At 39.2% G+C, this 15,737-nt stretch overlaps 1 protein-coding gene across 1 annotated transcript in view; it reads left to right on the top strand.

Moving 5' to 3' along the window:
- adamts2a (ADAM metallopeptidase with thrombospondin type 1 motif, 2a) overlaps positions 1-15,737 on the top strand; it is a 69,125-nt gene that overhangs the window by 32,997 nt on the left and 20,391 nt on the right. Inside the window, exons 4-12 of the mRNA XM_056730870.1 lie at positions 6,595-6,794; positions 11,403-11,486; positions 12,620-12,776; positions 13,058-13,163; positions 13,367-13,510; positions 14,422-14,554; positions 14,982-15,095; positions 15,179-15,324; positions 15,403-15,578. Coding sequence (XP_056586848.1) covers positions 6,595-6,794; positions 11,403-11,486; positions 12,620-12,776; positions 13,058-13,163; positions 13,367-13,510; positions 14,422-14,554; positions 14,982-15,095; positions 15,179-15,324; positions 15,403-15,578 — 1,260 coding nt within the window. The remainder of the gene's footprint in view (positions 1-6,594; positions 6,795-11,402; positions 11,487-12,619; positions 12,777-13,057; positions 13,164-13,366; positions 13,511-14,421; positions 14,555-14,981; positions 15,096-15,178; positions 15,325-15,402; positions 15,579-15,737) is intronic.

The following is a 15,737-nucleotide window of genomic DNA, read 5'->3' as shown; positions in this document are numbered from 1 at the left end:
TGTACTAATCCTCATGTCATCACAAATTTGTATTTTCTATGCAGAACACAAAAGAAGACATTTTAAAGTATGCTGGTAACCAAACAACAACGGCTCCCATTGACTTCAGCTGTATGGACGCAAAACCACATTTATCAAAATATCTTCTTTTGTGTTCCACATAAAAAGAAGTCAAACACAGGTTTTGAACAAGATGGAGGTAAATAAATGAAGACAAAATTTGTGTTTTTAGGCAAAACTTTATTATGCCTCATATGACTTTTTGTGTTTCACAAAAAACATGCACTTTAAATTAACTTTTTTCCTTTGCGTGATTCCAAATAAATTTGGCTTTTACCCTCTAATGTTTGACACAAACATTGACGGTACATCAGCCTTTTTGTGTACACGAGTAGCCTATGTACATATGTTGATTTATATTTCCTCATACTGAGTCATGCTGTCATTGCTTGTCTAAGCAGGTGGATGTTCAAATAGGCTGCAAAGCCACATAGTTTTTCAGTGGAGTAATAGATTTCTCTTGGCCAAAATAAACTACAATGAGGTCCAGACTTTATGCCTCAGGTCAACAGTGTTGCAGTGCAAAACTAGAGAATGGTTTCATTCATGTACACTAAAGCGTTCGATTGTTTTCCTCATTTAGCACAGCTTTTATACCCCTCACTATTTGTTTTTTCAGGGGTTGCCCAGAAACAGTTACATCTGCTAGCAATGACGCAACTCCAAGCTATACATGTGAAAATGTACCTTGCCTAAACCTGCTTAAACTAGTGAAGACTGGCAATCCACAGCAGTGTTTTCAAAGGAAAGACTTTTATTTCATCCCTATTTTATGATTTTCTCTTTTCCTGAATGCAAATAACCTATTAAGCCAGGCATGTCAGAACTGACCACCCCAACACTCATCGATCCGAGGAATTATGATAATTGGCAACAGTTACTGACTGCCCGCCCTTCATCAATATTCTGTACATCAGCATCATTTCTGCAGACCGCTATTGAAGGAACATAGACAAAGGTCAGGGCATGGAAGAAACCAACTATTCAGGATTTGGGGGAGCACCTACCATTTATTTTTTTAAGGGGGGGGTTGTGTCTTTTGTGCTTATTTCTGGCATTCTATTTTTAGCCAATAGCAAAGGATCACAACAGCGTATTGAAGGCTGTTACCCTTGAAATATGATGACTGTGTTCATCAAATGCGTGTCAAGTGACAGTCACTTGACTCGCTTGCAGTGATGGTGTACTGCACAATATATGCCCATCTGTTTAAGTTGCTTTCATCAAAAACGTTTTTGAAAACACATGCTGGAAAACGTGAATGTGGCAAATTAGGCATATTATTCTAGTATCAGGTTCATTTTGTTCAGAGGTAATCTTCAAATAAAAAAACACATTTGTTGAGCAAAAACCGTATCCAAGTAACACAATTGCACAGTCACAGGGATGCTTTTGCTTAAAAGTCATTTTAAGACATTTCTTAACCTTTGTCCATGACACTGGCCTTTGTGTTGATGTCCTGGTAATTGCTTTCATACTTGGTGGCGTTCCAACAGACGCACATTCACAGGAACCCTAACATGCTAGATCTTGTTGCCATGAGTCTAATTAACCTCTATACTGAAACTCCACAGTCTGAGGTACGAGGTTGCCAATTTGTTTATACTGTTCTGGGCTTTAGAATACACGCTGATGATTCAGAAATAGGAAGGCAGATGTCTGTTGCACAATCAAAGCCTACAAGTTCTTCGTATGGCATTTGTCATGTTAAACAGTCATATAAACATTGTCAAATGGTTGTGTATCTTGATATAAACGTATCCTGTTATAAATCGTTCATGCAGTACTGGGTGATGACCTTTATTGTGTATCTGTTTTGTCTGCATATGCCAGTTGATAACTAAAAGTTGATCAGATCTATTATTTAGATGTACAGTCCTTTGTCTCTGCAAGAACTAAGTAACTGTGTTAATAGAATGTATTAAATAAATTACCCTTAAACTGCTCCCCCAAAATTCTGTCATCATTTATTCAAACTCATGCTGTTGAAAACCTGTATGACTCTTTCTTCTGTGTAACACAAAAGAAGATATTCATTGTGGGCAAAAGCTGTTTGGTTTCCAACATTCTTTCATTTTTGAGTGTACTATTCAAGCTCGTCTTATAGGAAATACGTAACTCTGTGCACTTTTTGTAGCACCACAAAATACATACCATCAGGTACATATTGCTACAGTTTTGAGACCAATGGGGGCGCTAAAGAGAAGAACGGTTTTGGTTTTCTAGAATGCCTCTGAAACAATTTTATAAATACTTATTATTTGTACTTGATGCTTTAAACAGACCAAGTTACACTTAATGTCGCTAGATATCAACGTCACCACCACCATGCCTCCGAACAACTCTTTCAAACTTTATTAAAAATGTCTTCCCTGGTAAGTTACTACTCTGTGAACGAATCCGCATCTACGTCTTAAGAGATCTGAACCCCTGTTGCATTATTTGTGAGCTTTGTATGCGCAATGATGTCTTAAGTCCCCGCCAAAGGAAGTAGTCTCTTTACGCAACGTGTCGTATTTAAGACATAACAAGGCTTTAAAAAATCACAAGCTGGTTATAATTGGTCTGATTTATGTCATAGAATAAAACGTGAAAATGTTTAGAGGTTTTCTTTACCACAGACCTTATTTCAGGCGATTTACCAAAAAACCCATAGACTTTGTAGCGATGGAACCAGAAGTCCTAAAATGCTATCTAGCTTCCAGGGTTTTGCATACAAAAATTTGTCATCTCGGCTTCTTATGGCATTTCTTAACGTAAGCTAACATGATGACGCAACCAAGACACACGAGAGTGGCAGGTTACGTGTTCATATACTGTACATCTAAATTGTGCTTACAAAATAATAAACGTTCACAAAATATGACATCTAATTAAATTCAAAATCATTACACCCCAATATAGTATAATATGGTTTTGTTAACGTTACTGTTGTTGGAAATTGATGTGAGGGAGGTACATATTTCCTATGAGACCAGGTTGGTATCTCTTTAAGAAATTAAAGCAACTGAGAAAGAACATTTGTTTAAATTAGACTCTGTGATAAACAGACAGCGTGCATGTTGTGTACTATTAAGTTCGAAAGGTCTAATTAGATTTCACATTAACAATGTGTATTGATCTGAAAATCCCAATCTCTGATCCTCCCAAAAATCTTTACTTGTTTTACGCAAATGGTTGGACTCGGCTGTTGTTTAACTGAACACAGAGCTGTTGGATCTCTGTAGAGAGACGGAGCCAGAAGCAGAATGGCCAAGAATGAAATTGGAGGTTTGTTCTTAAGTAGAGACGACTCAGGAATCCATCTTAATGACTGTTGTACTGTCGATGAAGGCACTTAACCTCTGGTTATTCCTCCAGGGGTACCAGCTCTGCAGTTATCTGTACTGTAGTAAATACACGCTAAATGACAGGTCACTGCCGCTGCTGCAGAGTGAAACAGAGATGGCAATTCGCTTCAGAAAATATTCCACTTTTATTTCCCCAATTGGCATTTAAAATAAAGTTTAAGGTGTTCTTGTTTTTTAATGAGGCATTTAATTACTCATTTAATTTGTATGCAAATCATATGATAATACAAATCAGATAATACAAAATAAAAATGTTTACTTTGGTTATAAAATATACAATCATTTAGATTTCTGCCATCATTTATTCACCCTCAAGTTGTTTTTAGCCTGTGTAAATTTCTTTAATAAACAAAGAAATATATTTGGAAGAATGTTTGTAACCAAACAGTTGGGGTACCATTGACTTCCACAGTAGAGAAAAAACGAATATGATATTCAATAGCGACCCATAACTGCTTAATTTTGCACATTCTTCAAAATATCTTCGAAATGTTTGTTGGTGAGTAAATGATGACTGAAATTTCATCTGTGGGTGGACTATACCTTTAAAGGTTTAGTTCACTTTTAAAATTTATTTTCATGATAATTCACGCACCCACATGTCATACAAGCCGTCCGTGTGTTAATTTCTTCTGTGGAACACCAATGGAGGCTTTTGAGGAAAGGTTTCCAGGCTTCTTATGTACATAGTGCACATAAACGGGGGGCTGTTGCTTAAGGTCCAAATTTCTGTTTCATTGCAGCTTCAAAAGGCTCTACATGACACCAGCTGATAAATAAGGGTTCATCACTTCATTAAGTTAATGGATCTTCTATTTGGAATTATGGGTATTGTAGTTTCTTTAAAGAATACATAACATGAGATCATGAAAATGACATGTCATGCAGTGTGTAATGTTTCCGTGTTTGAAAGTAAGCAGTCTGCCTAGTTGTAAATCCGGAGGTCACAAGTTGTTCCTAGTCCGATTCGCGAACCACCGCAGATATACGTCACTACATGTCTGCCTACATTTTGCTAAGACTGCCCGCGAAAACTTCACTCTTCTCCCCTAAACACTGTAGCTTGTGAGCCTCATTCGCGGTAGACCAATCACAGGAGACTAGACCATCTGACCAATCACAGCAGACTAGACCATCTGACCAATCACAGCAGACTAGCAGTTTTCCATTTGCTAAAAAATGGCGAATTTGGACATCAGACGTTTTGGAAGGACATTATACAATACAATGATATCATGCAGTGGAGATATTTTTGTATGCATTTTCAAATTTATGTTTTATATGTTTAATATATAGAGAACTGATATATACATTAGTTTTAAAATCACATTTACTCCTGAAATACAAAGACACGCATACAAAGCCAACAGTCAGAATTTTCTAGACAGAGTGTTTGCTATACACATGTGCCATTGTCTGATGTCATCATTTCACCGTGGTATTACCACGGTATCTTTTTCTGTAGAGGAGTCAGAGAAATAACTGAACTGTACAGTGATCTTTTTTCTGCCTGTCATCGTGTTTAGTTCTCTCTCACCTCACTGTCCCTCGCTCTAGTGGTTCTGACACAGAAGAGTCTGAGAGACACGCCTCAGTGCTGCGGCATCTCAACATGAAAGCTTTTGAGTTGAGACTATGTTTATACTGTGTATTAGGTGAAGAGAGAGAAAGTACCGAAATGAAGAGATTCATTTTAGTTGAAACTTTAACTTGCTGCCATATTGTTTCTATATTCATTGACAGGTAGAGGTGGCATACGCGCTACATTTATTTGAGTAACTATTAGGAAAATATGTACTTCCTTGAGTATATTTCTCATATAATTTTTTTACTTTTACTTCATTTTAAAATATGCAGTAAAAAATGTGTTGTTTATTCTGTTGTCGTCTCTTTTTAAAGGCATATCCCGAGTGATTGTTTCTTTTGATTCATACTCATTAAAATAGATGTTCAGCAGTGTGATTGATGTTAGTACAAAGAAGTTCCTAAATCTGTTAAGTTTGTAACAAGATGTTCTGAATCTTCTTCCAGAGGGTCATTCAAAATCCTTTTGGCCTCATTCAATATATATATTTCGTACAGAGCTTGACTGCTAGTCATTCAGTCCAATAATCTTTGCAGCCGTTCGAACAATATACAGCATCAAGTGGACACGCTGTACCTAATAACACTTTCTAATACAGACTGATTATAGAGAAACATGAATTTCTTGTCTATTCCATACATCCGTAATCTTCTGAGAAAGTACAGTCTATGATAAAGTTTATTAACATTTTTGTTGTTTGTCTTCATAGATAAACAGTACAAAATAAGTGCACTACTAACAAAAACAAAAAATTGGGCAATATTATATTTAAATTTATTTAGTTAAACTGTATTTTTACTTAACAATCATTGAAGTATTAACCAATTTTTCATAGTACATACTGTACATAATACCATGTTCCATACACTTCACATTCAATTCAAATTCTGCAATATTTTTAAGGCGATTTTCACAATGTTTCATTGTTGCAAAGCAGCTTTACAGGGAGAAAGACAAAAATAAACAAAAGTTAGTGTTAGTATTAAAGGGGTCATATGGCGTGAATACCTTTTTTTCTGTTTCCTTTGGTGTGTTATATGTTGCCCATGCATATATTAGACTTTAAAAATTAATAAAATGTCAGAACAAAAGATGCATTCTATCTAAAAGCGAATGCTCACCCAGACCTGCCTGAAACGCCTCGTGTAACCACACCCACACAAATCTACGTCAGTTCGTGGTATGATTTGACGAAGACCGCTCAAATGTATACGTAAGTAAGGTGGGCGTAACACTCGGTACAATTGCTTTGGAACCTGATGTTGATGTTATAACTAGCTGCTTGAGTAGTTTTTTCATTGCAAACTTTTTCACCTTTACTTCATTTTTTAAATAGTGACTTTTATTTCATCTTGTCTAGGACTACCTGCAAGAAGAGATTTCCTTTGATCTCAATGAGACTTTCCTGGGAAATAAAATAAAAAAAATAAAAATTGAGCAACAATTTCTCTAGTTGCTTGTACTTTTACTTGAGTAAAGATTTTGGCTACTCAACCCACCTCTGTTGACAGGCTGAATACTCATTTAAAATAGGCATGAGGATGTAACATTTTAATGACACTCTTTCATTTTTTATTGAATTTTGTGTGTTGCCTCCAGGGTCCCCTCTGGGCGGTCTAGCTGGAATGAAGGATTTACACCACAGTGTTATGACGAAAGCAAGTAAAGCACGAGCCCGCAGAGAGACATATGAAGATGAAATCTTTAACATTGAGGTTCTGTTGGGGGTCGACTGCTCTGTGGTGATGTTTCATGGCAGAGAGCACATCCAGAAGTACCTGCTGACCCTCATGAACATTGTAAGTATATCAGTATACTTATAGTATATTTTAATTTCAGTTTTATTACTGTACTGTGTTTACCGTTAGGATGCTTGATTGAGAACCTTCTTTTTATTCCTCACAACTTTAATATTTAAACCACGTCATTGACAAGGTTTCCTACGTGAAAGATTGATATACTCCAGATCCCAGACAAAACCAGATTCCAATGAACTTGAACTCTAACCAGTTATCAACTCTTCCAATGTCCCTCTCATTCTGTCTTGTTTATTTTTTGAGTGTTTCGCAATGTTCTGTCTGATGGTTTTCACCTGATGGTTGTGTTCCTAAGCAGGAAGCTCCGATGGAAGACCTTGCTGCATTATTCATTTGGTCCTAATGATTTTCTGGCATTTTGGCCTCCGTCAATTAGCTACCTGCCTGCTACATGCAAGAATCTGCACTAATATATAACCGACCGGGTCCTGCAGAGGGCCAGAGACACAGAGAGAAAGAGAGAGAGAGAGACCGGTGCTAATGAGAAACTTACTGCTAGAGTTATTAGTACTGTGTGTGTGTCTGTGTGTGTGTTTGTGTGTGCATGCGTGAGCTAGATCATGGATAAACAGAATAAATAAACATGGTAATGAGAGAGTGTTTTGAGCTCGGCTGATAATATACATTTAAGTGGCAAGTTAATGAACTGTTATTCGCCAGTGGTTGAGAATGTCCTGTGTGTGTGTTTGTGTGTGTGTGTCGGTGTGTATTTAAGAAGTTTCAGGTGTGTACATGGTTACCTGCAGACCTCAGCAACAACAACTATGAACTGTTATATAAACCAGAGAAAAAAGATCTCTTATCGCTCTACTGAGGAATGTTTGGCTGCTGTCCTTCCTCTCCTTTTTACGTGATTCTTTACTGTAATTTATTATTATTATTAAATAATATTAATTTAGTGCTGTTTCATTTTAATTGCTTCATTGATAAAAACTTTGGTTCACTTTTTGTGTACACATGTCATTTCATACTGAATATGTTATGTATGTTAAATATCAAGTCAGAAGGTAAATAATATAGACGGTTTCAGCAGCAACTACATAAACAAAACGTTATGTGGCTCAAACTTACCTTCCGGTAGACCTCCACAAAGAGTCAATAACTGTTGAGTAGTTTTAATTTAATTAAATACAATTGATATACAAAAACATATTAATATAAATTAACTCTAAAATATTAATATTAGTGAGCGCGTGAGTGAATGAGTGAGTGTGTGTGCCCTGCCATGGGTTGGCACTCCATCCAGGGTGTATCCTGCCTTGATGCCCGATGGCTCCTGAGATAGGCGCAGGCTCCCCGTGACCCGAGGTAGTTCGGATAAGCGGTAGAAAATGGAATGGAATATTAATATTATAAATGGTTTCAAAGCAACAACATAAACAAAACAAAAACAAACACACCTGCAAAGAAGAGAGTGCCTGTAGATTTTGTTTAGATAACAAGTTAAAGAAACCAAGAACCATTATTTGGCTAAACTTGCCTCTCCAATATTTTGAATTTAGACTGTGATACCAAACTTTACCACTAGGCATCAATGTCCCATACAGTTTCTTTAAATGCGACAAAGTTACACAAACCATTCAACAAATTGCTTATTTAATAAAATTAACATACAACTAAATTCAACTGTAACACATCTCAATAAAATGGAAGGAAGGAGTCGGGAACCGGAAAACATTAAACAAGTTTTAATATAAATAATAACAGCCGGCGGCCCCTCACGGACGACCGCCGGCGAACAAAACATAAACATAAATACAAACGTAAAACAAGTTCGGGCCCGGTCCTCTCTCTTCGACGGTCCGGTCGCTCGTTCCTTTTATGCTCCCATCTCCTACGTGATTCGAGCCCGGTGTGCGCACAGCTGGCGCTAATTCACAATTACTCACCGGACTCGAACCACGGTCTCGCCCCGCCTACTCTACTACATACCCCCATCACCCCTCACAGGCCGGGGGTACCCCCGCGACTGTGCAAGCTCCCTCCCCCTCCCTCGTGGGGGTCGGGGGGTATGCAGCGACGAGACGAGACAACGGAGACGGGAGCCCTCGGAGCGACCGGAAAGAGAGAGGGGAGAGAGGAAAAAAAAAATCCGGTTCCCCGACATGATGCCGCTCGTTCCTCAACCAGCCGGAGTACTCTCCTTCGCGGTGCCTTGCGGTGGCCCTGGGGCTTCGGTGGACGGCTCGACCGTCCGCCCCCTGGCGGCCGGCGGTGGCTCCTCCTTTATCCGGGAGTCGGGGCGGGTTCCCCGTCCCCTGTTCCTCCCCCTTGGGCGGACGGACGCAGGCTCCGGCCTCTGGCAGGCGGTGGCTCACCCGGCACTTCTGCCCCATGCTCCTCCGCCTCGGGGGACGGACACAGGCTCCGGCCTCTGGCGGACGGCGGCAACCCCCCCGCTCCCACTTGGACGAAAGCCACCCCACCTCGACCCAGGGGCGCGGCAGCAAAGGTCGCCGTTCCACCGAAGTTTTGACGGTGGCCGCACTGTGCACTTCCGTTTCCCCAGAGCCACCGCTTCGGGCAGCCACTGGCGGACGCCCTTCGTCCGCGCTGCCCGAACTCTCCGGCACCGCGAGGCCACTCAGCGGCGAGGACTCTCCGACAGCATGTCTCTCCTTCCTCCCGGGTTTCGGCACCAATGTAACACATCTCAATAAAATGGAAGGAAGGAGGCGGGAACCGGCAGACATTAAACATTTATTAACAGAAATAAAAACAGCCGGCGGCCCCTCACGGACGACCGCCGGCGAAATAACATAAACATAAATACAAACACAAGTTCGGGCCCGGTCCTCTCTCTTCGACGGTCCGGTCGCTCGTTCCTTTTATGCTCCCATCTCCTACGTGATTCGAGCCCGGTGTGCGCACAGCTGGCGCTAATTCACAATTACTCACCGGACTCGAACCACGGTCTCGCCCCGCCTACTCTACTACATCAACATATCCATCCATCCATTTTCTACCGCTTATCCGAACTACCTCGGGTCACGGGGAGCCTGCGCCTATCTCAGGAGTCATCGGGCATCAAGGCAGGATACACCCTGGATGGAGTGCCAACCCATCGCAGGGCACACACACTCACTCATTCACTCACGCACTCACACCCTACGGACAATTTTTCCAGAGATGCCAATCAACCTACCATGCATGTCTTTGGACCAGGGGAGGAAACCGGAGTACCCGGAGGAAACCCCCGAGGCACGGGGAGAACATGCAAACTCCACACACACAAGTCAGAAGCGGGAATCGAACCCCCAACCTTGGAGGTGTGAGGCGAACGTGCTAACCACTAAGCCACCGTGCCCCCCCATACATCAACATATCCTTAAATATAATTATTATACAATAAAATAATAATATAAATCAATATTATAAAATAATTAAGAGATAATGTACAGGCAGCCGGAGAAATAAGCCCGACAGTGTGATCAGGACCCGATACGAAGCGGAGGATAACAGCCCGCTGCTTGTACATTATCCCGCTTATCAAACGGCTACTTGCCACATGAGAAAAAACTGGATGTGAAATGTGAATTACAAATATTTGATGTGCTAATTTTTACCGAATGCAATCCTTCCACTAGGAAGAGCGGTTTACTTTTGGTTTTAAGGTAAGAAACGACATTCAAATGTGACGAACAGGCAATTTGGTTTAATTGTTTGTAAATATACTGTAACATATGTTATTAAACAACCTATTTATATTTAATGTGACAAAGAAAAAAGTCAAAATGTTTGCTGCATCCGGGTTACCATGTGTTATTTGTTTTGAGAGGTTGTTATCTGGGAATAACGAACCTGCAAATGTCGCGACTGGCCAATCAGAATCAAGCATTCCAACGAACTGTGTAATAACCACTAGCCAGACAGATAACCGAACACAGACCGAAAGTTAACATCCGTCCAGACCTGTGCATCCAAGGAAACCGTCTATAGCTAGTTTTTATTTAATAGATGCCTTTATCCAGAGAATTGTCCAGTAGATTACTGTGTTTTTTTGCAGTTTTATTAAAGTGACAATCACCCTAATGCAACCTGAAGTTATCTGCAAAACACTCTCAGTTCCACCTTACAGATTTCTTCCCAAGATGCCCTGGGGCATTGTGTAAATGAATGGGGAGATGAAGTCAGGTGTGCATATGATGCAATGTGATAGTGAATCGGTACTGCAAACACTCAGATTTACCTACTGTACATTCACTGCTGATATTGAATCTGGTTATTCTGTTAGGGACTTTATATACCAAACAAGTGGACAGATCTTTTTCCTTTATTAAAAAACATTTTTGGCAGACATGATGAAGAGTTCAGGGTTAACCAGTCAAAGATTTTAAAGGCGACTGTAGGGTTTAAGCGCTGTGTTCTGTAAAGAGAGTAAACTTTGTGGGTTGTTATTTAAACTCTTTAAGTGTTCTCAAATCGCATTTGGCTGTGTGACAGTTTTCCATGCTTACTTAATCTTCGTAGCTGTGTTATTGCCCAGATGAATTACACACCCATTCATCACACCAGACACTTTGAAGAAAACCTATAATTGATTTATTTCAGCTTGTTTATTGTTTGTTTTTCTTACAAATTGTTCCACAGGTGAATGAGATTTATCAGGACAGTTCTCTGGGTGCCCATATCAATGTTGTGCTGGTTAGAATCATGATGCTGTGTTCACAAAAGGTAAGACTGCATTTGTCATGTGTTCAACAGACTTCTCAAAAGTTGAAGGATGATATAACAGCACTTCAAAGTACCAAAATGGCTCAGATATGATATTTGACTTCAGTAGCTGTCCAACAGAAGTTGCATTAAATATTTATCATATCGCAATCGAAGGCACTGTCTAAACACTACAGCTGAAAAGATATAAGCTATAAATTAAGATGTCTTTCGGCATCTGGACACAGTTGTGCAAAAGCAAAGCTGTGCTCTGAAAAACACATTGGCAGCTTTAACAGTGCGTATGAAAATGTTTGGAAACTTGCTGGAAGACACACTTCCAAATGCACGAATGTCATCACATAAGACCAAATATCAAAACAAAGGGGATGATGTATTGAAGAAAGAGAGAGCACATGCCTGCTTTCGAAGTGCAATAAAGAAAGTTGGTCGAAAGTAATAGCATAAATAGGCCATTAAAGTGAAGTTAGTTTTGAGAAAATTTGTTTGTCAATGCAACTCGGTTTAATAGTTTTGTGTATTATGGTGTACTGACATTCCTTCATTTTAGGTGTGACATAAAGGGATAGATTACCTAAAAATGAAAATTCTGTCATTTATTCATCCTCTTGTCATTCCAAACCTGTATGAGTTTCTTTTTTCTGCAAAACACAAAATAAGATATTTTGAAGAACAACAACATTGAAACCATTTTATGAACACAAAACATTCTCAAAATATCTTCTTTTTGTGTTCCAACAACATTTCTATTTTTGTGTGAACTTTCCCTTTAAGTGTCCAAATCAAAGTTATTTTAGTTTACTAAAATTAAAACTTTGAAAATGTTCCTGTTCATTGAAATCAAATAGAATATTGACCTAAAAATTATTGGTAAAACTCAAAGGAAAAGTTGAAAGTTACCTCAAATTTTTTTTATAACAATAAACAAAAACTTTAAAATAAAAACAAGTAATCTTATATGGCAACATAAAACCTTAACCAATAAATTATACTATGACAAAAGCACATACTAAAATTGCTAACTTTAAAATGTACACAAAAATCTAAAATAAAATCTAATTTAAAATATTAACAAAACTAAATAAAACTAGTATTGTACAGTATTAACTTGTAGTTTCTGTTTTTATGATCAGTCCATTGGTTTGATTGAGCTGGGTAACGCCTCTCAGAGTCTGGAGAACGTCTGCCGCTGGGCTTTCCTCCAGCAGAAGGAAGACAAAAACGATGCGGAATACCACGATCACGCCATCTTTCTCACCAGACAAGAGTTTGGGCCCACTGGCATGCAGGGTAATAATGGTGCTTCTGAAATATCATAGACTTTCATGAGTCTACAAATTGGGCTTTTCACATTAGACTTAACCATTTTCAACCCAAATTTTATCCTCATGTTAACTAAGCAAAGTTACACATAATGTTGGAATTACTTATATAGTGATTTATGTGCTTTCAATATGAATGAAGCGTCAGTTTACAGTTGTTGTTTGTAGTATGGTCTGGTCCCCAATTGTATTGTGATTAGGCAAATACTTCTAAATTGTATTCAGGGTTTGTTTTCTTTCTCTTTGTAGGTTATGCTCCTGTGACAGGAATGTGTCACCCTGTAAGAAGCTGCACATTGAACCACGAGGACGGCTTCTCCTCTGCTTTCGTGGTGGCCCACGAGACAGGACATGTGTGAGAACTCGATCAGAACTTTCACCACAACACTACAAACTGCCAGAGAAGCTGCTTTAAACTATGCGTATAGCCTGACAACTTACAGTTTTAAATTAGTTTTCTAAAAAACAGCGCATTGTTTACCCAATTTTTTTTAATTCTCTGTGTTTTGAAATGTACACTGTAACTTTTATAAATTATAATTATAAATATCCTTTCAGTCTGGGAATGGAACATGATGGCCAGGCGAATGAATGTGGAGATGAGGTGCCTATGGGCAGTATTATGGCTCCTCTGGTTCAAGCAGCCTTTCATCGCTTTCACTGGTCCAGATGCAGTTATCAGGAACTAGGGAGATACCTCAGGTGAGTTACTACACCGTCTGTTCCTGTCACATACACAGAGAGAGATCATACAACTGGTAGATAATCTGGATTCATCATTCATTGCCTCTGAGCTATGTTAAAGGTCCAATGTGTAATGTTGTAAAGGACTTATTGACAGAAATATAATATAATATACATACTGTGACTATGTCTTCACAGGTGAATAAAGACCTTACTTTATGAAGCGTTTAATTTTATTACATTAAAATTCGCTAATTCAATCTTCATACAACACGGGTCCCATCGCATGGAATTCACCATGTTGTGTCCTAAATGGACATCTCATTATCTCCTTCAGCATGTCCTGTGTCAGCCACCGTAGTGCTTTGAAAGGGAGGGGTGGAGTGAGCCGTTGGCCACAATACGCAACTTTACCACTAGATGCTGCTAAATCTCGTACACTTGGACTTTTTTTTTATCAAAGCTTTTACAGATGTGTGTCACGTGAATAGTGTTCACGTTTGACAATGGAGTGTAATGGTTTCTGGGATCAGCATCAATGTAGATGGTTTAAAGAATGATACAATTAAAAGTTCTTGAAAACAGCTGTAAAAACCATGGAACTTCCGTTAAAAATGGTCATATTTTTTACACTTTTAATAAATCATAAAAACAAAGAGTTTTTTCTAACCCTGTGGTAAGTGAATGGTGTTCTATAAAGCTGTAAACAGAAATTTCCCATGACTTGGTTTTATATTTGTTTTAATGCAACACTTTACAACTAACTACTGTGAATTTATATCATAGCAAATTACTTTTTGGTCATTTGGAAGAATGCATGTCTAGACCGATCAAGATTTTAACACTTTCTCAGATACTCCTATGGTTTTGATGGTTTTCTCACTGCTATATATGAACATAATTCTATCTTTCATCCAATTCATTTACAGTACATATGATTGTCTGCGTGATGACCCGTTTGATCATGAGTGGCCGACTCTACCCCAGCTGCCCGGTCTTCACTACTCTATGAATGAACAGTGTCGATTTGACTTTGGCACGGGCTACATGATGTGTACTGCGGTGAGTGTAAGAGAGACTTAATGACTTGATGACATACTTCATCATAATACATGACCTCTCCATCTTACTAAAGCACATCACAGTGGGGTATAAAAGTATAAATAGAAATTGAAGGATTTTGTCAAATACAGAAAAGACTTAAAAGGATACTATTTCACTCAAAACTTTTGTGGAACACAATAGAAGATACTCTGAGAAATGTCAGAAAAAATGTAGTTTTGTGTAAATAGGGGCCAATGTTTTTTGGTTACCAACATTCTTCAGAAAAAAATAGTCCTGTTGGTTTCACTTTCAACCAGTAAAGTGAAATAACATTTCTAAACCATCCAAATAAACACTTGACAGCAGTTACTGCCCCGTGTTCATTTGGTACGGCCTCGCTGTCACAGACTGCGTGTATGAATGCGAGCATGCGTGTTTCTTTTAGTACAGCACCTACGACCCGTGCAAGCAGCTGTGGTGCAGCCATCCCGAGAACCCTTTCTTCTGCAAGACCAAGAAGGGCCCTCCTATAGATGGAACCAAGTGTGCAACAGGGAAGGTAAGAACTTCAGAACCTGCTTTGTTTTTTACATTTGAACCCAAAAGAAAATACATTTCTGATGAATCTACCGTTCTCTCTAGAACTGTTTCAAGGGCCACTGTATTAAGTTGACACCGGACATTCTCAGGCAGGACGGCCACTGGGGACTGTGGACCAAGTTTGGTTCTTGTTCTCGCACCTGTGGCGGTGGAGTTCGGTTCCGCACTCGTGAGTGTAACAACCCGATGTGAGTGTCTTTTTTTTATCAGACCTTTGCAATTATGCGCTTTCGCCTCGAACTAGCCTGATATCAGCTATGTCGCAGACCAGCCAATGGGGGGCGCACTTGTTACGGAAACAACTATGAGTTCCAGCTGTGCAATATTGAGGATTGCGAAAAGGACCTGGCTGACTTCAGAGAGGAGCAGTGCATCATGTGGAACCCCCACTTTGAGCATGAGGGCACCAAACACCATTGGCTGCCTTTCGAACATCCTGATCGTGAGTCATAAGTGATTGTTTTTTGTTCGTTTTTCTCGTTCTTAAAGCTATTTATTGTGTTGTTGTTATTTTTTACATAAACAACTGTTAATCAGTAACAGTGGTGTTCCCAATGAAGATTTATATTTTATGGTGGAGAAACAGAAGTTTATCTGTAGT

This window comes from Triplophysa dalaica, chromosome 19 (assembly GCF_015846415.1).
Source record: "Triplophysa dalaica isolate WHDGS20190420 chromosome 19, ASM1584641v1, whole genome shotgun sequence".
Lineage (NCBI taxonomy): Eukaryota > Metazoa > Chordata > Actinopteri > Cypriniformes > Nemacheilidae > Triplophysa > Triplophysa dalaica.
The sequence above is the reverse complement of the archived record's forward strand: the minus strand, read 5'-3'. Positions and strand labels throughout refer to the sequence as shown.